Below are 25,535 nucleotides of genomic sequence, written 5' to 3' on the forward strand. Positions count from 1 at the left end.
GAGGACAAAAGGGCAAATTGTATTCTTATTTACTTTGGAGTGACTCAGGTTCACACCATGGAAATCAATGGAGTTGCTTGAGTTTTATACCAGTGTAAGTAAATGGAATTCTGCAACAAATCCAGTAAAATTTCTGTAAATGGAATTCTGCAACAAATTTCAATGGGAGCAGGAAAGAGCTCTCTGGGCCTAAGTTTGAGATATCCCTTAATCAAGCCCAAAGTCTCTGTAAGTGGAGATCCATGTGATTATGCTCTCAGTTATACCATGTATAACCAGAGGAACTCATTTGACTTTGTTATTATTATTACTACTTATTGTTCCAGTAACATCCAAAGGCCCTATTTTGCTAGGCAAATATAAATGCATAGGTAGGAATGTTAAAGCTAAGCATGTGTTTAAGCATGCTTCCTGAATAGGTGTGCTTTCCTTCAAGGCCAATAGTAGGGAGTAGGGGATGAAGGTGTCAGATTCAGAGGATGACAGTAATAAGGTCACATGGTTACATTGATTTATAATGTGGAAAACCTGATTGTTCCAATCATTTACATGTTTTTTAAATGTACTACATTTACATCTACACTACATTTATTCCTGTGTAACTGAAAGTAGAATTTAGCCATCTGTTTTTTAGCAAAACAAGTTTAAGGGTATTATGGTATATAATTATTCTTTGAAAAGCAAAATCAAGCAAAAATATCGTCTAAAGTTTGCCTGATTTATACCTTTTTTTCTCTATGATATAATGTATACATCTAAGAAATACCTAAGTGTGTGGTTTACAAACTGTAAATCTTACATTTTTGTTAATGATTCTAAGCCCTATTTTAGCAGTTTTCAAGCATTTGAATATTAACAAAATGAGTCTAATTAATAAAACACAAAGCTGTGGTCTGCATAGTGGAAAATTTGTTCTAAATATATTTCAGGAACTTCCAACAAAAAAGCAGCAATGCATTATTTTTTTTTTTACTGTCAGCTTTTACCAATTAAAAAGCAGACAGAGCAGTGCCTATGTCATGAAAACTTCAAATCTTTTCCAGATTCACAGAGTTCCTATAAGAATGTTATCCTTTGAAACTTCAGTACATTTTTAGATTGAAGGTAAAGTTAAAGTTGTATTCTGTAAGGTTTTCAAACATTTAGAAATATTTTCTTGGCAAAAACAGTTAAAGCCCTAGATATTTCAGGCTCCATCCTGTTCAGTATTTACCATCCTCGCACTTTTCCAGAAAAGCAGTTAAACATGTGCTTAACAGTAAGTCAATGAGACTACTCATGCACTTAAAGTTAAGCTCATGCTTAAGTGTTTTGTTGGATCAGGGCAACCTGGCACTTAGCACCCCACAGTGTTTAAGTCAAGAAAATGTCTCTTGTATAGTCAGATCACATTATTTCATGGGGGGTATATGAAATACAGATTTGTATGATAATGTATAGGGATGTAAATTCACTTTTGAATCCTGCTTTCACACGTTCATTTTGATAGGAAAACACTCCTTTCCTCCATGGTGTTATGGTCAGTTTTGTAAAGACACTATCAGCTAGGTTTTGTTTTATTCATTGATCAACATTTTTAAAAAAATCAAGTGTGACAGAGCACCTTTAAAGTAGTATGTCCTGTATTATTTGTTTTAAAATTCCTTATAAACCTCTATAAAAGGTTTTCTGCTGTCCTGGTGATAGTTCTGAAGGTTTTATAGACATCAGTTGACCCGTGCTGTGAAACTCACTGCTGCAGTTTTCTTTTTTTTTACAGTGCAAGCCCAGGGTTAGTGGGACTCGAATCAGTGGATCCTGGGTTTGTAAGCCCATAGTTTGAGCATCCACACACACTCTAAACCTAGAGTCACCAATTTCTGGACCTGAGCACCAAACCTGGGTTCCAGCATCCACACTGCAGTACACAGACCCGAGTGAAACCATCATATCCCAGGCTTCCTAGCACCCCCCTCACCCGTCACCACTCTGGTTCATTGTGCAGTTTAAGAAAACTTGACTATCACCCCCCACATTACAGACAGTTGTCGCAGTCTCCCAATTCATCCTGCCGAGCCATCTTTTAGGTCTGCGTGCTCCCAGCATCCAGAGCCAGCAACATGGAGGAATGACCATGACAGTCTATACCTTGGGAGAGCGTACTGTAACCCCCATATTTCTCATTTTCATATAATCGTGATCTTACATATAAAGCATGCCTTGTAAGGTATGGTTATGATCTGCTGAAAGTCATTTCTCTATCCACAGATGTGTATCATTAATGCATATGCATTTATGAGAATTGTGTTGCATGGTGATCACTAAAACATGCTGTAAGTTGCGGGATCATGTAAGGACAGGATTTTATAATTGTACTATAAAAATTGATGTAAACTTTGAATTAATTCTTCCAGCCACCCTTTTTGAACAACAGAAAGGAATGACCGTCTGAGACTGGGATCTTGTTTCCTATATGCATTATAAACTTCCCCCTAGTCATTTCTTTGGTTTAAGGTTTAGTGAGTAAAACACAGGATCTTGTATTGTGTCTATGTTAATTAGATTAAAGGAATGTTAGTCCTGAGCCACAATGTAAACTGTTTTGACCACAAGATTTAGTGAAGTTTAATTTACAGTGTATTCTGCTGAATATAAAATACTGCTGTCTTCTCTGTGAGAGATTGTTTGTGTGAATGTGGAATGCATGCAGCAGGAAAAGATAAGGTGTGAAAGCCATCACAAATGTCCAGATGGTCAAGAAAAAGTGAGAGACTTGGAAACACCAGGAGACAATCAGAAAACATCCATTGTATCGATGCTAAACATGTTAGCAGCATTGATGGCCTCAGAGGTGAGGCAACCACTCCCAAAAGGCGTCAACAAATAGGAGATAACAATGGGAAGCCTGACAATAACCATCAAATGATAACAGTGGAAAACCCCAAAATTACCATCACTTAAGGACTAATGATTACAGGATGACGTTGCAAAATGCATGGACTCGAATAGGAATTTACAACTATAAAGCTGGGGTGTTCTGCCATGAAACTCTGCAAAGCCTCGAATCGTGACCAACTGAGCCCACCTCCTTACTCGTGCTCAGTCTAGAATCATAGAATATCAGGGTTGGAAGGGACCTCAGGAGGTCATCTAGTCCAACCCCCTGCTCAAAGCAGAACCAATCCCCAATTAAATCATCCCAGCCAGGGCTTTGTCAAGCCTGACCTTAAAAACTTCTAAGGAGATTCTACCATCTCCCTAGGTAACGCATTCCAGTGTTTCACCACCCTCCTAGTGAAAAAGTTTTTCCTAATATCCAACCTAAACCTCCCCCACTGCAACTTGAGACCATTACTCCTTGTCCTGTCCTCTTCTACCACTGAGAATAGTCTAGAACCATCCTCTCTGGAACTACCTCTCAGGTAGTTGAAAGCAGGTATCAAATGCCCCCTCATTCTTCTCTTCTGCAGACTAAACAATCCCAGTTCCCTCAGCCTCTTCTCATAAGTCATGTGTTCCAGACTCCTAATCATTTTTGTTGCCCTTCGCTGGACTCTCTCCAATTTATCCACATCCTTCTTGTAGTGTGGGGCCCAAAACTGGACACAGTACTCCAGATGAGGCCTCACCAATGTCGAATAGAGGGGGACGATCACGTCCCTCGATCTGCTCGCTATGCCCCTACTTATACATCCCAAAATGCCATTGGCCTTCTTGGCAACAAGGACACACTGCTGACTCATATCCAGCTTCTCGTCCACTGTCACCCCTAGGTCCTTTTCCGCAGAACTACTGCCTAGCCATTCGGTCCCTAGTCTGTAGCTGTGCATTGGGTTCTTCCGTCCTAAGTGCAGGACCCTGCACTTATCCTTATTGAACCTCATCAGATTTCTTTTGGCCCAATCCTCCAATTTGTCTAGGTCCCTCTGTATCCTATCCCTGCCCTCCAGCGTATCTACCACTCCTCCCAGTTTAGTATCATCCGCAAATTTGCTGAGAGTGCAATCCACACCATCCTCCAGATCATTTATGAAGATATTGAACAAAACCGGCCCCAGGACCGACCCCTGGGGCACTCCACTTGACACCGGCTGCCAACTAGACATGGAGCCATTGATCACTACCCGTTGAGCCCGACAATCTAGCCAACTTTCTACCCACCTTATAGTGCATTCATCCAGCCCATACTTCTTTAACTTGCTGACAAGAATACTGTGGGAGACCGTGTCAAAAGCTTTGCTAAAGTCAAGAAACAATACATCCACTGCTTTCCCTTCATCCACAGAACCAGTAATCTCATCATAGAAGGCGATTAGATTAGTTAGGCATGACCTTCCCTTGGTGAATCCATGCTGACTGTTCCTGATCACTTTCCTCTCATGTAAGTGCTTCAGGATTGATTCTTTGAGGACCTGCTCCATGATTTTTCCGTCTAACTGGCCATTAGATTGTCTTGAGCTACAACAGGCTGGTAACTATAAAGACCATCTGCAGGATGTGTATGTGCGTGTGTCTCTCTCTGAAAAGCATATGCTAACTGTGGTATTCTCAATAAATATGGCGTATATAAAAGATCCCGTGTGCTTTGTATAGCATAACAATCAACCAGATATTATCTCCCCAGAGGCAACAGCAAGGTAACCAAGGTCCAGGCAGGGTGTCAAACAACTCATCAACAGCCATTGTCCAGCAAGGGAGCAACAATGCAATGACTCACCTGCATTAGGCCACACCAGGGGAATTGCTCAATCTTGCTTGGAGAGACTCAGCAATGCCCCCAGACGTGCCTGGACTTGTGCTCCCCAAGCACATGGACTGAGAGTATAAAGCAGGCACAGTGGACACGTACTTGGCCCTTCTCCTGCCCCCACCTTTGCTGCAAGCAACTAAGACACTGAGAAGAAGACAAGACTCCAACAGAGGAGATTGACCCAGGTTTAAGGAACAAACCTGTATATTAAGGACTGCAATATCCAGTGGGGTGAGGAAAAACTGCTTAATCTAGATGTTGCCTAGTCTAATAGGATTGAGAGTTTAGACTGCATGCTTATATATATTTTATTTTATTGTGGTAACCACTCTGACTTTCTGCACATCACATAAAAAAATATCTCTGTCGTTAATAAATTTGTTTGTACTATCTGAAGCAGTGCATTTGGTTTGAAGCATGTCAGAGACTCCCCTTGGGATAACAAGCCTGGTACATATCAATTTCTTTGGTAAATTGACGAACTCATATAAGCTTGCAGCATCCTGCGGGCATAACTGGACACTGAAAGACGGAGGTTCCTAGGGTTGTGTCTGGGAATGGAGACATTGGCTAGTGTCATTCAGTTGCACACTCCCAGGAGCAGCTTACATGTCAGAGGCTGTGCGTGAACAGCCCAGGAGTAGGGGTTCTCACAGCAGAGCAGGGTAAGGCTGGCTCCCAGAGTCAGGGATTGGAGTAGCCTGTCAGATCACTAGTTCGGATAACACCAGGGGAATGTCACAGTGACCATTTGAAGAATTTCTCTTGCTTAGGCTTTCATGAAACAGGCAGAGCATCCATGAGATGCTGGTGGACATTCCAGCAGCATTTTCTGACATACTATAGACCTACTTGTGACGTTCCCCTCTGGTGTTGTCTGGACCACTGATTTGCTATAGTGGGTCATACTGAAAGGTGAACTGTCAGGCTGGAAGGAGGTTACTAGTGGAGTTCCTTAGGGATTGGTTTTGGGACCAATCTTATTTAATATTTTTATTACTGACCTTGGGACAAAAAGTGGTAATGTGTTAATAAAGTTTGTGGAGGACACGAAGCTGGGAGGTACTGCCAATACAGAGAGGGACCGGGATATCATACAGGAAGATCTGGATGACCCTGTAAACTGGAGTAATAGTAATAGGATGAAATTTAATAGTGAAAAGTGCAAGGTCATGCATTTAGGGATTAACAACAAGAATTTTTGTTATGAACTGGGGACGCATCACTTGGAAGTAACAGAGGAGGAGAAGGACCTTGGAGTATTGGTTGATCACAGGATGACTATGAGCTGCCAATGTGATATGGCCATGAAAAAAGCTAATGTGGTCTTGGGATGCATAGGTGAGGTATTTCCAGTAGAGATAAGGAGGTGTTAGTACTGTTATACAAGGCACTGGTGAGACCTCATCTGGAATATTGTGTGCAGGTTCTGGTCTCCCATGTTTAAGAAGGATGAATTCAGACTGGAACAGGTACAGAGACGGCTACTAGGATGATCTGAGGAATGGAAAACCTGTCTTATGAAAGGAGACTCAAAGAGCTTGGCTTGTTTAGCCTAACCAAAAGAAGGCTGAGGGGAGATATGATTGCTCTCTATAAATATATCAGAGGGATAAATACCAGGGAGGGAGAGGAATTATTTAAGCTCAGTACCAACGTGGACACAAGAACAAATGGATATAAACTGGCCATCAGGAAGTTTAGCCTTGAAATTAGATGAAGGTTTCTAACCATCAGAGGAGTGAAGTTCTGGAATAGGCTTTGAAGGGGAGCAGTGGAGGCAAAAGACATATCTGGCTTCAAGACTAAGCTTGATAAGTTTATGGAGCGGATTGTATGATGGGATAGCCTAATTTTGGCAATTAACTGATCTTTGACTATTAGCGATAAATATGCCCAATGGCCTGTGATGGGATGTTAGATGGGATGGGATCTGAGTTACTACAGAGAATTCTTTCCTGTGTGTCTGGCTGATGAGTCTTGCCCACATGCTCAGTAGCTGATTGCCATATTTGGGATCGGGAAGGAATTTTCCTCCAGGGCAGATTGGCAGAGGCCCTGAGTGTTTTTGGCCATCCTCTGCAGCATGGGGCACGGGTCACTTGCTGGAGGATTCTCTGCGCCTTGAAGTCTTTAAACCACAATTTGAGGACTTCAATAGCACAGACATAGGTTAAGGGTTTGTTACAGGAGTGGGTGGGTGAGATTCTGTGGCCTGCGTTGTGCAGGAGGTCAGACTAGATGATCATAATGGTCCCTTCTGACCTTAAAGTCTATGATTCTACAGCGCTCTAACTTGCTGGCTCAGGGGTGTGAAAAATCACCCAGTGTCCATTGTTCCTGTGAGGCTGGGCTATGTTTGTCCCATCCATGCCCTAACAAGGTGTGAACTGCCTCTCTGTTCTTGGAGAGTTTTTACATGGGCTTGCTTTAAGCCAGGAGGATACATTTTCAGCCTCATAACTATATACATGAAATTATAACCTATAACCTTACAATAAAATTACTGTAACAATTACTGTAACACCACTAGAACCATGCTCAGTGCATTATGAGCCTTCCAAAGACACTCAACATGACAAACTTTGCATTGGATACCACACAATCATTTTATAAAGATGAGCCTGGGGGTGTAGGGTGTTTCCCCGGGGTACAGAGCGTCACGCTACTGAAGACTCGTATTGGCTGATGCTGCTCACAACTCTTAGTATAGCTGCTGATATGGCCTATCTAGATCAGTGCTTCTGGAGCAGGGTCAAAAGCACAGACTGGTGGATCACATCATCATAAGGACCTGGTATGACCAGCAGTGGGTCCAGAATTGTCACATGAAGAAAGCTACACTTCTGAAGCTTTGAGAGCAACTTTCAATCGGAAAGTATGCCTATCACAGCAGGGGCAGTATGCACCCAGAGAACACAAATCAGGGTGCTCTGTGCTCCCACATTATGGACTTGCATGGGCCAATCGAAGTTCGATAATAGTATTGTGACGTTATTGACATGAACTGTGACCATATAGATCATTGTTGCAACCAGACTCCTATGGTTGCACCAGGTCTTGTACAGAGGAGGTCATGTGGGGTGTCTATGGAAAGGTTGTAGTTTGCTGGTTATGATTATGCTATCTGTATGTGTGCATCATTTATACCCTGTATAAACTTTATACAGAGTAAAATGAATTTATTCTGGGTTTAGGCTCCCAGAAAGACTGAATACTGGGTGCTGGGAAAGTCCCTGTTAACTAAGAAGCCCCTGAGCTGAGTGGAACTCAGTTTCAGTGAACTGCAGAGAGGTGTCGCCCAACCCCTAGGTCTGTGCTGAAGCGGATTGAAGTGTCTAACTCAGCAAGACAGGAGTGGAGGGAAGCCTCTTCTGGCAGGGGGGTTTGTTCTCACTGGTATCCCAGCACATCTAGTGACAGTCTTGAGGGAGTTTCTGCAACCCAACCTGTGACAGTGGCGTAGTCGGCAGGATCTATGCACAGCTGATTGCTTTGAGACACTGGTAGTGATTTTAAGTGAGTTTTGGGTGTGGTGGCTGGAGAACAGGCAGATTGGTTACTGGTTTGTTATTTTCTGTTTGTTTATTTTGGGTGAGGGAAATAAGCACAAGAAAGCAGGAAAATGACGACCAGTGAGGCAGCTACAAACTAAAGCTGGCCAGACTGGAAGCAGAAGAGAAGGCAAAGGACCTGGAGTTTCAAATGAGGCTCAAAGAAGCAGAGGCAGCCAGGGAGGAAGCTGCTCACAAAATAGCCATGGAAGCCCAGAGGTTAGCCCAACAAGCTGTTCAAGAAGAGAGGCAGCTAGCCCTAGAGTTAACAGACAGAGAAATACAGGCCCAGATTGAGACCCAGAAGCATGAACTGACTGTAAAGGAGTGGAAGAGACAGAACCCTTCAGCAGCTGGCTCCACTTCCGCCAAAATCCATAAATGGGAACGGTTATGTCCACAGTATGATGAATCCAGTGATATGGCTGAATATTTAATCACCTTTGACAGACTGTGCACCCTCCATGCGATTCCTGAAGATCAAAAGATGACCACATTGGTAGCTTTCAGAGTAACAGCCGTGTTAGTCTGTATTCGCAAAAAGAAAAGGAGTACTTGTTGCACCTTAGAGACTAACGAATTTATTTGAGCATGAGCTTTCGTGAGCTACAGCTCACTTCATCAGATGCATACCGTGGAAACTGCAGCAGACTTTATATATACACAGAGAATATGAAACAATACCTCCTCCCACCCCACTGTCCTGCTGGTAATAGCTTATCTAAAAGCCATTTCCAGCACAAATCCAGGTTTTCTCACCCTCCACCCCCCCACACAAATTCACTCTCCTGCTGGTGATAGCCCATCCAAAGTGACAACTCTTTACACAATGTGCATGATAATGAAGTTAGGCCATTTCCTGCACAAATCCAGGTTCTCTCACTCCCTCACCCCCCTCCAAAAACCCACCCCCATACACACACAGACTCACTCTCCTGCTGGTAATAGCTCATCCAAACTGACCACTCTCCAAGTTTAAAACCAAGTTAAACCAGAACATCTGGGGGGGGGGGGTAAGAAAAAACAAGAGGAAATAGGCTACCTTGCATAATGACTTAGCCACTCCCAGTCTCTATTTAAGCCTAAATTAATAGTATCCAATTTGCAAATGAATTCCAATTCAGCAGTTTCTCGCTGGAGTCTGGATTTGAAGTTTCTTTGTTTTAAGATAGCGACCTTCATGTCTGTGATTGCGTGACCAGAGAGATTGAAGTGTTCTCCGACTGGTTTATGAATGTTATAATTCTTGACATCTGATTTGTGTCCATTTATTCTTTTATGTAGAGACTGTCCAGTTTGACCAATGTACATGGCAGAGGGGCATTGCTGGCACATGATGGCATAAATCACATTGGTGGATGTGCAGGTGAACGAGCCTCTGATAGTGTGGCTGATGTTATTAGGCCCTGTGATGGTGTCCCCTGAATAGATATGTGGGCACAGTTGGCAACGGGCTTTGTTGCAAGGATAAGTTCCTGGGTTAGTGGTTCTGTTGTGTGGTATGTGGTTGTTGGTGAGTATTTGCTTCAGGTTGCGGGGCTGTCTGTAGGCAAGGACTGGCCTGTCTCCCAAGATTTGTGAGAGTGTTGGGTCATCCTTTAGGATAGGTTGTAGATCCTTAATAATGCGTTGGAGGGGTTTTAGTTGGGGGCTGAAGGTGACGGCTAGTGGAGTTCTGTTATTTTCTTTGTTAGGCCTGTCCTGTAGTAGGTAACTTCTGGGAACTCTTCTGGCTCTATCAATCTGTTTCTTTACTTCCGCAGGTGGGTATTGTAGTTGTAAGAAAGCTTGACAGAGATCTTGTAGGTGTTTGTCTCTGTCTGAGGGGTTGGAGCAAATGCGGTTGTATCGCAGAGCTTGGCTGTAGACGATGGATCGTGTGGTGTGGTCAGGGTGAAAGCTGGAGGCATGCAGGTAGGAATAGCGGTCAGTAGGTTTCCGGTATAGGGTGGTGTTTATGTGACCATTGTTTATTAGCACTGTAGTGTCCAGGAAGTGGATCTCTTGTGTGGACTGGACCAGGCTGAGGTTGGTGGTGGGATGGAAATTGTTGAAATCATGGTGGAATTCTTCAAGGGCTTCTTTTCCATGGGTCCAGATGATGAAGATGTCATCAACGTAGCGCAAGTAGAGTAGGGGCTTTAGGGGACGAGAGCTGAGGAAGCGTTGTTCTAAATCAGCCATAAAAATGTTGGCATACTGTGGGGCCATGCGGGTACCCATAGCAGTGCCGCTGATCTGAAGGTATACATTGTCCCCAAATGTGAAATAGTTATGGGTAAGGACAAAGTCACAAAGTTCAGCCACCAGGTTAGCCGTGACATTATCGGGGATAGTGTTCCTGACGGCTTGTAGTCCATCTTTGTGTGGAATGTTGGTGTAGAGGGCTTCTACATCCATAGTGGCCAGGATGGTGTTATCAGGAAGATCACCGATGGATTGAAGTTTCCTCAGGAAGTCAGTGGTGTCTCGAAGGTAGCTGGGAGTGCTGGTAGCATAAATGTGATTTATGCCATCATGTGCCAGCAATGCCCCTCTGCCATGTACATTGGTCAAACTGGACAGTCTCTACGTAAAAGAATAAATGGACACAAATCAGATGTCAAGAATTATAACATTCATAAACCAGTCGGAGAACACTTCAATCTCTCTGGTCACGCAATCACAGACATGAAGGTCGCTATCTTAAAACAAAGAAACTTCAAATCCAGACTCCAGCGAGAAACTGCTGAATTGGAATTCATTTGCAAATTGGATACTATTAATTTAGGCTTAAATAGAGACTGGGAGTGGCTAAGTCATTATGCAAGGTAGCCTATTTCCTCTTGTTTTTTCCTACCCCCCCCCCCCCAGATGTTCTGGTTTAACTTGGTTTTAAACTTGGAGAGTGGTCAGTTTGGATGAGCTATTACTAACAGCAGAGTGAGTCTGTGTGTGTATGGGGGTGGGTTTTTGGAGGGGGTTGAGGGAGTGAGAGAACCTGGATTTGTGCAGGAAATGGCCTAACTTCATTATCATGCACATTGTGTAAAGAGTTGTCACTTTGGATGGGCTATCACCAGCAGGAGAGTGAATTTGTGTGGGGGGGTGGAGGGTGAGAAAACCTGGATTTGTGCTGGAAATGGCCTAACCTGTTGCTCACTTTAGATAAGCTATTACCAGCAGGACAGTGGGGTGGGAGGAGGTATTGTTTCATATTCTCTGTGTATATATAAAGTCTGCTGCAGTTTCCACGGTATGCATCTGATGAAGTGAGCTGTAGCTCACGAAAGCTCATGCTCAAATAAATTGGTTAGTCTCTAAGGTGCCACAAGGACTCCTTTTCTTTCCACTAAAGAATGTTATTCCTGCTACCTTTGTAAAAGATAACACTGTCTTTTCAAGGCTGGGGAAAGAAAAACTTTGCATTTAGGAAGCTTCACAAAGGGGTGGGGTCCAACCCAAAGAAATTCCAGAGGGAGGGGCCAAGGGCAGGCATGGTTGCAGTGCACCCTTTCCTTGCCAAAATCTCAAACACATGCCTGAATTGAAAGCCTTCTCCAAAGAGTCAGAAAAATCTGTATCAAAGCACCTACCATGGTACACAAAGGGATTGGACAATGACCAAGCCCAACTGTGTGAACAAAATCTGTCCATCATAAATTGGCTGTTAATCCTGTGTCATTTGCTACTTCACCTATGGGTCAAGATAAAGGAGTTAATGCTAATGGTAAACACTTTAAAGATGTGTGACATACCTGATTTGTGGAAAAAACTTTTGTACATGCTAGGGATGGTGACAAAACAGTCCCACAAATGTGTTGCTTTTCAGCTTATACCTGTAAACAGGCTGGAAGCTTGGCACAGCAGCAAAAGCATAACAGGCCTACACTGCTGTGTGGATGGGGAAACTGAGGCACACCGCCTCCTGGCATTGGTGGCTAAATGCCAAGACACCTACACTTTAACAGATATTGCTACCTGCATACTGTTAGCAATACTGCACCCCAACATGTTTTCAGGCACCCAGAGACCAGGAACCAAGAACTTTGCTAGGACACCTATGAATGACATCATAGGGTTTAAAGGTACTGGGACGGTGTGTGACCAGAGACAAATAGGGATTTTACATGTACTGCCTCCACCATGGACAGTGTCCAAGACTCTGGCAGTAAGTTCAGGAGGAGGGTGTGACATTATTGACATGAACTGTGACCGTATAAATCACTGTTGCAACCAGGGTTCTGTGGTTGCATAAGGTCTTGTACAGAGGTCAAGTGGGGTGTCTATGGAAAGGTTGTAGTTTGCTGGTTATGATTATGCTGTCTGTATGTGAGTATCATTTTTGTATTTGAAGTTATGAATATTGGCTATGTACTTGTATCTCAGTGTGTTTGATTCTAAGTAGCCTCAGTGAAGCCTTTGATCAGCTTCTTGAGAAAGGACTATCCTCAGTAAGTGCCCAATCAAGAAACACTTAACTGACAATGGACTTTGGGAGACGCTAATCCACATCTGAGCTTTCCTGGGAACGTTCAAACTAACATGTAAACAATGGCATTGGCCTGCAAAAAGCTGAATCATTCATGGACAAGTGACTTGCCCAGGTGGCTACAAACTCCATCCTGTTGCTGCGACTTTGCACAGAAGAACAAAGGGGTTTCCACCCACAAGAGAGAGAATATAAAAGGCTCTGGAAACCCCTCCATTTTGTCTTCAGCTGGCTCAAGAGATGGCCTTTCCACCCCCAAAAGATGCCTGAAAGAAACTGGAACAAAGGACAGTAACTACGGTGGTGTGAGTGATTTCTGGACCCAGACTAGGAAGGAGTCCAGTCTGTGAAAGTAGCTTATTGGAACATCTCTGGGGGTGAGATTTCATTTGTAATCAATTTCTTAATGTATTAAGCTTAGATTTGAGTGCTTTGTTTTATTTTTCTTGGTAACTTACTTTGTTCTGTCTGTTATCACGTGGAACCACTTAAATCCTCCTTTTCATACTTAATAAAATAACTTTTTACTTATTAACTAACTCCGAGTAAGTAATAAATACCTGGGGGAGCAAACAGCTGTGCCTCTTTCCCTCTGTGTTATAGAGGCTGGACAATTTAGGAGTTTACCCTGTATAAGCTTTATACAGAGTAAAACAGATTTATTCTGGGTTTAGGCTCCCAGAAAGACTGAATACTGGGTGCTGGGAAAGTCCCTGTTAACTAAGAAGCCCCTTAGCTGAGTGGAACTCAGTTTCAGTGAACTGCAGAGAGGTGTGGCCCAACCCCTGGGTCTGTGCTGAAGCTGACTGAAGTGTCTAACTCAGCAAGATAGGAGTGGAGGGAGGCCTCTTCTGGCAGCGGGGTTTGTTCTCAGTGGTATCCCAGCACATCTACTCATAGAATATCAGGATTGGAAGGGACCTCAGGAGGTCATCTAATCCAACCCCCTGCTCAAAGCAGGACTAATCCCCAATTTTTGCCCCAGACCCCTAAATGGACCCCTCAAGGATTGAACTCACAATCCTGGGTTTAGCAGGCCAATGCTCAAACCACTGAGCTATCCGTCCCCCCCATACTGACAGTTTTGAGGGAGTTTCTGTGACCCAACCTGTCACAAGTATGTTTATAAATGTGTTTGTACAATGATTACAGTAAATGAGCTATTATCACATCATGCAGTGAAATGGGGGGATTGATTGCCATGCATTGTACTTATGGGTGACATGACTGATTATGAACTGCGGGAGGACTGATTGCTGTGCATTATACTTATGGGTGCAGTGACGGATTATAAACTGGGGAGAAGAGTGTCTGGCATAACCTGTGGATTTACAATGTGGACTGATGTAGGAAAATAATTGAGTAATTGTGTTAATACAACTTCCCAGTTGTCCCTTATGTGTTTATCTTTATTATTTGAACTACACATTATATGATGTGATGCAGTGATGGTAACAAACCAATGTTCTTAATAAAAGCCTTTTTTGTGAACATGGATGTAATAAAATAAATTATTAAACCACTGCCAGGCAGGGCAATTACCTAATAGCACACCAACACACTAGCAATAAACCAACACCAAATTCAACAATTTTCAAATTAAACAAAGGGCATAAACCAAACATTGAACAGCACAAACAGCAAACAAATAGGGCCAACAAATAAATTCCCTAAGTTTGCATGTCCTCTGGCCCCTCCATTCTCCTTTCCCTTTCTTCCATATTTAGTATGCATTTGATGCCACTGTATGGGGGCAAAGGCCGTTACAGGGGTGGGACCCTGCAGAGGGAGGGGTCATCACATGGGTGAAATCTTGCAGGGGTGAGGGTGTCATCAGAGGGGTGGACATATGCAGCAGGGTAGGGACCTATATGGGGGTGGAGAACTGGATGGGGTAAATTTGCCCTGTCCAGCTGCAGTTAAGTCCTGGTTGCACAGGCAACCCAAGCACTGTTCCTGGTCTGCAGAACATGGTACTGTGGAGGGGACTCAGGATGTGCTGGGGATGCAGCAGTAGCCTGTACTTCGGGGCCATAAACGTGAGCAGCCTCTAGAGCAGTTCTTTCTGCTGAACTCCATTTTCTTCCCTCAGCCGGTGTTCCTACTGCAGAAACTGCACTGTAAGACTCTCCTTGCGCACCACAATTCGGTCCTCTTGCTCTGTCACCTGTCTGTGCCATTTCACTTGCTGTGAATCCTTCTTCCTCTGTTATTGCACCCCTTGGGACTCAGACTCAACACTCCCCTCCCCCGCAGGTACCTGGGCCCAGAGGGCTTGCTGGCCCATGTCAGACAGAAATATGTAGGCATACCCATAGTTTTCAAATTTATGGTATTCTTTTAAGTGTACTCAGATTCATTTTTATTGTGCTGGAGCTTCACAGACATCTTGCTTTTACTTTATTATTAGACTGAGAATCTCAAGTGTTCATGATTTTGACACACACTGCAGTGAACTGACATTTGAAAGGAAATTCCTTCCTTTGGATCCCTGCACAGTTGCTGAATAAGTATCATTCAGTTAATATGATCAGCTGGGGAATTAGATGTTTATCCTAAATGTAAGCTAAATTAAACCACTGTGTTTAAATGCATGAAAAGGGCTAAACTATGCCTTGTACATATGCCCCACAGCAAACAGCAGTGCAGAGCCACATTGCTCTGACAGAAGACCAGGAGGCATTTAGCCCAGAGGAGGCAAAATTCCTCCCAATACCCTACAGAATGATAGGGTGCAAGACACTGAGTATCTGCTATTGTACCCCTTTGTGAGATACAACTTGCTGCTCTCTGTAAAACTGTACATTGACTGGTATGTCATTCCACTGGCCAGTGTATAGGTGGGGCCAAAGGCTACCCCTACTTCCTTCCTATACTACACTACTCCCTTCCGGGCTCTGTCTGCACGTCTCAGAACTTCAGAAGGTGCAATTCTGCCTGGCCCTTACATGAGCTAAGCAATGAGGTACAGGGGAGTGTCCTTGTATCTTTCATCCCCACTGCGGGCTGTGCAGAGGTAAGGCAGAATCTGGCCCTGTGTGATGTAGGCCCTGTGTACAGAGGGAAGCGTTATCAGTTATACCCTACTTGAATTATGGGAAGATTGTGAAAAAAATATGGCTGAGTTGTGGACAAGCCATGGAAAACGGCAGAAAATAATAATGGACCTTATTATATGTGGTAATAAAATCCATTATTACTTATCCACAATTTTCTGCTGTCAGCCACTTTGGGCTCAGATCAGGGGCTCCTGCTCTCAACACCAGGGCAGCCGGGGCTCCTACTGTCAAAACTGCAGTCAAAGCCTAATATTGTGGAATCTGCAATTTCTGCAATATCCCAAGCTAAGCTGGGCATTAATTATACTGGTATAGTTATACTAGGGCTATCAAATTATTTTAAATAATTGCAATTAATCACGAGATTAAAAAAATTTGTTGTGATTTATCACAGTTTGGGTTTACATTTATGGGAGATAATGCTGTGTGCTTAAAGAAAAGGAGGACTTGTGGCACCTTAGAGACTAACCAATTTATTGAGCATAAGCTTTCGTGAGCTGTAACTCACAAAAACTTATGCTAGAATAAATTGTTTAGTCTGTAAGGTGCCACAAGTCCTCTTTTTCTTTTTGCAGATACAGACGAACAGGGCTGCTCCTCTGAATGCTGTGTGCTTCTTATTTACAGCATCACCTGAAGATGAGAACAGGTATGCATAGCACTATTGCAGCTGGCATTGCAAGGTATTTATGTGCCAGATGTGCTAAATTCATGCTTCCACTTGCAGGCTCTGAAGTTTTAGATTGTTTTGTTTTTGAATGCAGTTATATAAAAAAAAATGATACATTTGTAAGGCACACTTTCACAATAAAGATATTGCACTATAGTACAGTATGAGGTGAATTGAAAAATACTATTTCTTTTGTTCTTTTTTACAGTGCAAATATTTGTAATCAAAATATAAAGTGAGCATTGTACGCTTAGTATTTGGTGTTATAATTGAAATCAATATATTTGATAATGTAGAAAAAAATCCAAAAATATTTATAATCTATTTAAAATGGTATTCTATTGTTTAAGAATGCAATTAACAACGACTTTTTTTAAATCTAGTTAATTTGTTGTGTTAATCGCATGCCCTAAATTATACCAAAATATCCTGCAACATTTCCTGTAAAGACTAGGCTTTAGCTAATGCAGCTATCAGCTTCATTGCAGGACACATTCATTGGCTCTGATTCTCATTAACATTAAGGCCCCTTTACACCACTCTGGCAGCATACAAGTGGCCTTAAAGTGGACACAATGGAAAGGTAATTTATGCCTACTCTAAGGCCCCTTTATACTGATAGTGTAAAGCAATCATAGGCCTTGTCTATGTGGGAAAGATTGTAGTATAAACTAAGGAGTGAATTTAAACTAATATAGTTATACAGCTATAACCCACTAGAGAGGACATTCTTTGTACAGTATAACAGTGCCTTTTTCAATTTAGTTTGTGTCACATGGTAAAGGTTTTCAGCTGAAAGAAAAAGGCCATTCTTATACAAGAAGAAGAATATCCAGATGGGGATTTATGCCTGCATAGTTATAACTATAATATAGTAAGTATAGTGGTATAACTGGTAAAACTTTGCCATGTAGAAAAATCCATACTGTAAACGAGACTTAGGCCCACTGTGTATAAATAAAATATGCCTAAGCATATTCTAGACAGTGATTTTAAGATAATCCTTCTATTCACACTACTCAAAGAACTGGATCTCATAAGATCCATACTTCTCTTGTGCCTCCATTATTTTTTGATTAAGTAGTAAGGAGAGAAAGAAAAATACTCTGTGCTGCAAAACACTCTCCCCTTCCCCAAAGCTGGCTGGTTGTAATTCTCAGAGAAAATAAGTTCACAAATTCTAAAGACTATTTACATTTATTGTCAAAAAAGTATTTTATTTTTTCCTCAGACACTCTGTAATTTTGCTCTGCTGATCTCTTTTTCTGACTTGAATTTCTGCAGTAAACCTTGCTGTGGGGTTCACTGTTCAATCTATTACATACCTACTTAGATATAAGACCATCTCACATTTCCTCTGTAATGGTTAGAAATATCTTTTTGACAATGTAACAATCATCTCATGTAGCACTATAATAAAGCCTTACTTCCTAGAAGTTTTATATACAATAGTTCTCTTAATACCAAAGGCTGTGTCAGCATTTGAATCTTAATCAGACCTTCACCAGAGTTTAGAAATCTGCTGTAAAAATTTCTTCAGTGCTGAAACTCAGTCAGATTTGTTTTCCCTATACTGATTTGTTTTCCTTGTACTGCTCAAGGTGAAGAGAAAAAAAAATATAGAAGTCTTGTGGATTCAAAAGCTGTTTTTAACTCAGCCTAAAATATCTAATTTTATTAAACGACATTATGCATAACATCTATCCACATGGATTTGAGGGTAATATTAAAAACAGAACTATTTCACTTTTTAAAGCAGTTATTAAACTACAATGTTTATATCTAGGAGCCAATGTATTCTTATTACTTGCATTGCACTAGCACCTGGAAGCCTGAATCGGGGATTGAAGCCCTATTATTCTAGGCACTGTACACGCACAAAGACCCTGCACAAAAGAGCTCACAATCTAAGGCCCCAATCCTGCAAAGACTTATTCATGTGCCTAACTTCACACACTGAGCCCCACAGTGCATATGTCTAATCACATGTGTAGGTCTTTGCAGGATCAGGGCATCAGAGTATGATGAGAGACAAGAGATGCATACAACAAGGAACCAGACAGGTGGAGCACAAGTCACAGGAAGATTATTCTAATTAGTGTAATAAGCAATGGTCAGTTTCTGATGGCTGTCAAATCGGTCTTATAAATGAAACTGAGTTAGTCCACAGCACAGATTAGTGATCTTTACCGTGTGCCTGGAATTAAACTAGAAATCAGAAATCCAGCACCAGCAATCCTACACCTCTCAGTTTCCCTTGGTCTCGGAGTTTAATTTTTAGAATATTGTAAGAAAATTGGAATTGGGATGGTCTTTGGGTATATTATGTAATTCCTAGAAACCTGAAGGCCCTTAATTAGGACAGGTGTGTAGCAGCCACATTAGAGTCAAGGCAATAATATTTTATTAGGTCAATATACATTTTAATATTGTATACTCCCCAACTACCTCCCCAACTACCAAGAAAAATGGGTCAAGACCAGTAGTATACATAGCCTGATACTTTGTTTCCAACAGCCAGTACTAGATGATTCAGAAGGTAAAAAACAAAACCCCATCACATAAGAGGCAAGTATTTAATTACCTACTCATAGGGGAAGTTTCTTCCTAATTTATATCAATTTGTGGTCAGTTTAGGCCTGGAAGCATGAGGGTGTATAAAACTGTGGATGTTCTTAATCATAATGTAAAAGTCTAGTCACTTGGAATCCTATTAAGCACATAGCCTCCTTGATATCTTGTGGCAGGTTAATTATGTACTGCATAAAACAAAAAAATTGATTTTATCAGTTTTAAATTTGTTGTTTAATTGAATGACGCTATGTCTTGTATTATGAGAAATGGTAAACAGGAGCATATGACTTACTTTCTCTGTATCCTAGTTTTTTTTTATTAAGATATCTCATATCTTCTCTAAACTAAGTAGCCCTAATCTTTTCACTCACCCCTATATGGAAGTTTCTTCATGTCTTTGACCATCATAAACAAACAGTTCCAGACTGTCAATTCAGTTTTGTAATGGTGTTGAAAACAGTTGGGTCCCATCAACACTGATGGTAGTTTGGGCTATCTAGCGTAAGGGAGGTGTACAGGAAAGGATTGTACCTGAGCTCCTTGGTGCATAGGCAGTCTGCATGGAAGGAGAAGTTTGTGTTTCCTCAAGTTCAGGGGGAACTTGTGCCTTTCTCCACTATACATTACACAAAGGGGAGAGTCTGGCTCTAGCAATTAAACCATTTTCAACATCATTTCAGGTGAGCCTATTCCTGACAACTACTGTCAGCAGTGGGTCAGATTTCTAGTGTAAATGGAGCCTAGAAGTACTGAAAACAGAATTGAGCACAACAGGTCCCAGCAGTCTCTCAAATTAAGTGTCCAACAGGAACAGGGTTTTCCTTATTCTCCACCCCAACCCAGTCTCTTCTTTATTTATGTAATTTATATTAAGATTTTAAGGAAATAAGCTTTAATATTAACACAAATGCCAAGTACAAAGTAGATATAGAAACATGTACATATAAAACCTAGATAGATTACCAATATATTTTATTGCTTACATTCATGAGTATAATATATCCATAACAGGTTCCCTCTCTGGATTGATTTCTCTTTTTTCTATCTTTCAAGGTTTACATAACTTCTCCAAGTTCAAGTGAAACACTGAGCAAACTGTTTTTTCCAGTTACAATAGAACTACTGCTACTCACCTTCTGCTGGAGAATAAAGCCTGAAGCTCAGCTCTTACAAACTCCAGCTCACTTTTAGCACTGTTAGATACGTTTGTGTTAATAGCAGTCTGTGGTTATATTTACTATCCAACTTTTTTCAATTAAACTGTTTTTCCCCCAAAATCACTGTCAAATAACGCCCAGGCCTCCAATGCAAATCATAAGTTTTAATCAGAGTAATCAGAGTAGCAGCCATTAGTCAGTCTGTATCTGCAAAAAGAAAGACTAAAATTTATTTGAGCATAAGCTTTTGTGAGCTTCAGCAAGCTCACGAAAGCTTATGCTCAAATAAATTTGCTAGTCGCTAAGGTGCCACAAGTACTCCTTTTCTTTTTGTCAGTAATGTAAGCAGAGTTGAGCTGAGGAGGCGATGTTTTGATTTTTCAAAACCAAAACCAAGCATGGCTCAGATCCAAGGGAGCTGTTCTATTTTATGCAAACCACTAAAGTTTGTGGGACTAAACGGAAGGCCAGATAAATTGTTTTTGTTCCTTTTCTATAATGAACAAACCAGGGTGGTCTGGATATTGCAATACCTCATCAATCAGGTTTTATGTTTGCAAATCAAATCAGGGCTGGTTCTTCGGATCCAGTTTGAGAACCAAAGCAGGAGTGGCTCAGATCCACTTTGCAAACCAGCATCCCAATTCTGTCCTCAGAGCCATGAAGACAGACCTGTTTACCTCTAGGGAGCTCCATTGACTTTCATCTACCCACACAAGTCCAATTACAGAATCAGAACACATCCCAGGAGTGGTTCAGACCTCTGTTCTATTTTATCCAGACCACCAAAGTTTCAGGAAGGCCTGTTGGATAAAAAGATTCCACTTATGGCTAATCTCTAAAATATTGTCTGCTTGGAGCTTTTTTTAAAAAAAATAAAATTAACCACTGCCTGTTTCCACATTCAGTGATTAATTGAAAAAAGAGAAAAAATAATATGCAGTGGTTAACAAATAGCAGCTATGGGCAGTGGTTTTTAAAAATTGTTTGGAAGGCACACAATCATTATGTATCTAATTGTAAGATTTTATTTATTTTTGTTTTCTATATTACATTCTGATGGTGCCTATATGCCCCAGTCAGGATCCCCCGAAGCCAATGTAATTACTCCTAAGCTTAAATCACATTCAGAAGTACTTTCAAGATCACAGCCCTAGATCTTAAACTTTTGGGGACAGAGATGGTCTTCTTAGGACTTGAATACCTAGAAAATTACTGAATTATTCTTAAATTAGGACAACCTAACTGGCATGGACACCTAACATGGATACTAGTATAAAGATGCTTTGTCCTCTTCCTTAGCAGTATAAAAGTTTTTTTTATATTTGTAACCAGGCACAGACTCACCAGCAGCACCCCCAGCTGATCATCTCTGGGAATTAGCCAACCAGCCTCCAGAGCACCCTCTTCAGGACAGTGTCTCACCTTGAGGCTGGCTCCCATGTCCCCCCCCCCCCCCCCGTGCCCCTTTCACTGGGTTCTGCCCCCTGACAGTACACCACAGTTCTGGGTCTCCCCCTCCCATAGAAACCCCCCACCCACTATCCCTGCCTCACCTCACTCATAGGCTCCTGCCAGTCACCAGCTAGTCCCCACACCCTGGGGCAGACTGCAGTATGTGCCACTCATCACAGGCAAGGCTGGGTTTGGACCTGCTGCCTCAGTCTAACTGTGGGCTGTCCCCTGCAACCCCAGTACCGGTTGGGCTTAATGCTAGGCCGCAGCCTGGGGCTTTCCTGGCTGGAGCTCCCCAGGCCCTTCCCCAGCCCTGCTCCAAGCTAGGTACTCTACTTAGGTCCCTACAGCCAGGTCCCTCCCTCTCAGAAGCTAGTCTAAGCTTCTGGCTCACAGCCTTTATAGAGCCAGTTGGGCCCTGATTGGGGTGGCCCCCATCTGAGGCTTCTTCCCCAATCAGCCCGGCTACCTTCCTCTGCTCCAGCCCTCCCCCAGGGCTATCTTAAACCCCTCTGGGTCCAAGTGGATGCCCACCCCACTACAATATTGATTTAGCTATTTTTATAGGGTGACAAAACAGCAAGAGCATACACACTACAATCAGACTTTTGTTGCGAAAAATGCCCAGTTTTGGTGACAAAAAACTTCCACCCCTCCCAGAGACTTTTGTCTTTTCCCCTCCCTTTATTGTCAACAAAGAGCGAGTGTAGACACTGCTGATAGTTTTGTCGACAGAACTGGCTTCCGCCAGTATCCCACAATGCCTGCCCTGATTGCTCAGCTTTTTTTTTTATCTCTGCTGCCCTGCAGGCATGGGCCCCTCCCTTTTCAAAGCTCCGGGAAGTATCTGTGTGCTGCTCACTTTGAGGAACAAACAAAGAGCGAATCATGGGCATGCTCTTGTTCTGCCCTGCACTAGGAACACAGCAGCAGGCAGGGAGAGAGATTGCTGTGCTGCTTTGCTCTTCATCAGCACGAAGAGTTCACAGAGCTGCTCATGATGCTGCTCTCTGCAGCTGAGGGGGCTGTGGGAGAACTCAGAGAGAATCCCAAGATGTGCAGCGATCAGCCACAACACTGCACGGTGGGATACATACCCATGGTGCATTGCTCACCTTGTCGATGATGGTGGCTCCAATGTGGACATGATCTGTCGCCAAAGGGAGCAAGTGTGAACACCCTTTGGTGATTTTTGTTTGGTCAACTTTTGGGTGTCTACATAAGTTTTGTCAACAAAACTTGGTAGTGTAGACAAGCCCATACAGGAAGAGGAATATGCTTGTGTGTAGCCATGCCTACACTATAAAGTTTTGTCAGTATAACTACATCAGCAAGGGGTGTGAAAAAAATCACATACACCCCTAGCCAACATAACTGTGCCAGGAAAACTGCAGTGCAGAGGGCAAAAGGAGTGCTTTCGGGGAGGTAGGGTAGCTATGCCAGCGGAAGAACTCCTCTCAGCATATCCTGCTGCATCTACACTAGGGAGCTCTGCTGGGCTAGCTCTGGTGACAAAGCCTCTAGTGTAGACCAGGCCTCAGTAACAGCTGTTGGTCATGGCTGCTCTTGAGCAAGTGCTCTGGCTGGCTGTGGCTTGTTCTGGACAGGAGCACTGGGACACTGCCAAGGGCACGCCCAGGAACAAAAAACAAACTCAAGAAGTTGCAGGGGGCAGACAAAGACTACAAAATCCAGAGGCCCTTGTGGCTGTTCCAGCGGCAGCAGCTCCACGCGGCCAGCTGCTAGGATCTCCCTCAGGAATGACGCTATAAAAACAAACCGTGATTGGCTAGGTCCGAGCTGAATTCTCCATTTATGGACAGAGCGGCTGGGGCTGGACTCTGGGGCAGCGGCTGCACAGGCGGAGCGCGGCTCTCGCTCCCACTCCCGGGCCGGGCACACACGCCGCTGAGGAGCCGAGTGCCCGTCAGAGCATGAGAGGAGCCTCCAGCCTGTGAGGCTGCTGACGCCCGTCCACCCGCATGGGGTCCGCGCTGGCCTCCCCTCTGCGCCGCTGAGCTTGGGTCCCTCGTTGCCCGCTTGGCGGACGCTGGACTCCTAACCGAGGGGGAGGAAACCAGCCCCGTCCCCGCCTCCCGGATCCACGGGCAGCCTGTGCGGAGCAGCAGCGGCAGACGGGGCAGCCACCGCGGCAGCGCAGCGAGATGGTGAGTGAGCGAGCCGGGCTGGCAGGCGGAGACCGGACCGGGCGAGTGGCTCAGCCCGCGGGAGGACTGGGTGGAGGGACTGGGGGGACAGACAGATCCCCCCGGTGCTCTGCCCGTAGGGGGCACCGCGGGAAGGGTGGAGGGGGGACTGTCCCAGGCTGATTGCCCCGTGCCGGGGACCCGGCGTGGTGCTGCGGTTACCGTGCCCGCCCTGTCGGTGTGCGCTGAGCGGGCTTTCAGGGCTCGCCCCCCGGGCACACAGCCCACCCCAGCCGCAGGGCCCTCCTTCATCGTGTGCCTGGCGCCCCCGTCCAGCTCTCGGGAGCCGAAAGTTACTGCCAGGCCTGTTTCTTGTCCCAGGAACAGCAGGTACCGTCCCCCGCGGGACCCGAGCCAGCCGCCTCCGTCCTGCTGCGGGTGGCACTTCGCGGCGAGGATGGAGAGTAGCTCTTGCCAAGCAGCCGGTTGCTGGCTGCCCCGAAAGTGGGACTCTGGTTTGCCAGGTGCCAGCGCTAAGGCGGCAAGGACAGGCAGCGCCTTATGTGGGCAGATCGCCTGGGGAGAGCCGTGTTCACCGCGTCAGGGAGAAGCAGCCTCCCGAGCCGACCTGGGGTAGGGAGAGCTGGCGGGGTCCGGGGAACCGACAGAGACCTCGCTTTAGGCTCTCTCGCCCAAATAAATGCTCCCGTTTAGCACTGGCTGCCCTAGCAAGGTGAGCCTAGCTGCCCAGTTTGTGTCAGGCGGAACTGAGAGCGGCAGAAACATGGTTGGTACAGGGGGGAATTAAAACGCTTTTTCTCCTGTTCTTCCTGGTGTGTGAGAGAATTACCTGTTGTATGCTCTTCTCCTTACACCGGACTGCCCAATGGTGTTTTAACACCTGTCAGTACAGTATGTGTATAATGGCTATAACCACGGGGTTTGGAAAAAAGTAAGAAGGGCCACACAAAAAAGTCTCACTCATTTGATGTGAACTATGGCTGGTTGAAAATGTAGAAAAAAATCTATTAAAAAATCTGGGTGTTTCCCAATTTCAGCCAAATTAATTTTTTCATGGGAGGTACCTAGTTTTGATTCCCCCCCCCCCGGCAAAAACCTGAAAACCCCAAAATTGAATTTTTTTTGTTTGGTTGTTTTTTCAACCATTTTCCTGATGTTCTTGTGTTTTTGGTTTTTTTTTACTTTTTGATGAAAAGTTTAAACTTTCTATTGAAAAAATCATTTTCCAACAACCTGTACTGTAAATATTAATCTGGGAGCTATAGGTGCATACTCTGACATAGTGATATAGTATTATCCTAGGGTGACCATATGTCCTGGTTTTATAGGGCCAGTCCCAATATTTGGGGCTTGTTCTTATATAGGCACCAATTACCTCCCACACCCTGTCCTGATTTTTCACACATGCTGTCTGGTCACCCTATATTACATTATCTTTTGCTTGAATTTAAAGATATGTAAAGGACCAATCAAAGTTAGAAACACAATGGGCCAAATTCATTCTTAGTGTTATTCCTTTGAACCCAGAGGTAAATATAGCCCAGTACATTTCTGGTAAATAATAGAAGTTGTGAATTCCGCTGTGGTTTCCTAGGGAGAACATTAGATTTAGTTTTGATGTTCACAACAATTATGTAATTTTCTACTTTGTAACAAGTGTGGGAACACAACTCCAGGACAGGCATAGATATTTTATGA

At 43.6% G+C, this 25,535-nt stretch overlaps 1 protein-coding gene across 1 annotated transcript in view; it reads left to right on the top strand.

Annotated features, from left to right (window-relative positions):
* Positions 1-8,434: 8,434 nt before the first annotated feature.
* The window catches only part of MYO1E (myosin IE), a 156,801-nt gene continuing 139,700 nt past the window's right edge, over positions 8,435-25,535 (top strand). Inside the window, exon 1 of the mRNA XM_077829324.1 lies at positions 8,435-8,782. Coding sequence (XP_077685450.1) covers positions 8,435-8,782 — 348 coding nt within the window. The remainder of the gene's footprint in view (positions 8,783-25,535) is intronic.

Source organism: Eretmochelys imbricata, chromosome 10 (assembly GCF_965152235.1).
Source record: "Eretmochelys imbricata isolate rEreImb1 chromosome 10, rEreImb1.hap1, whole genome shotgun sequence".
NCBI lineage: Eukaryota > Metazoa > Chordata > Testudines > Cheloniidae > Eretmochelys > Eretmochelys imbricata.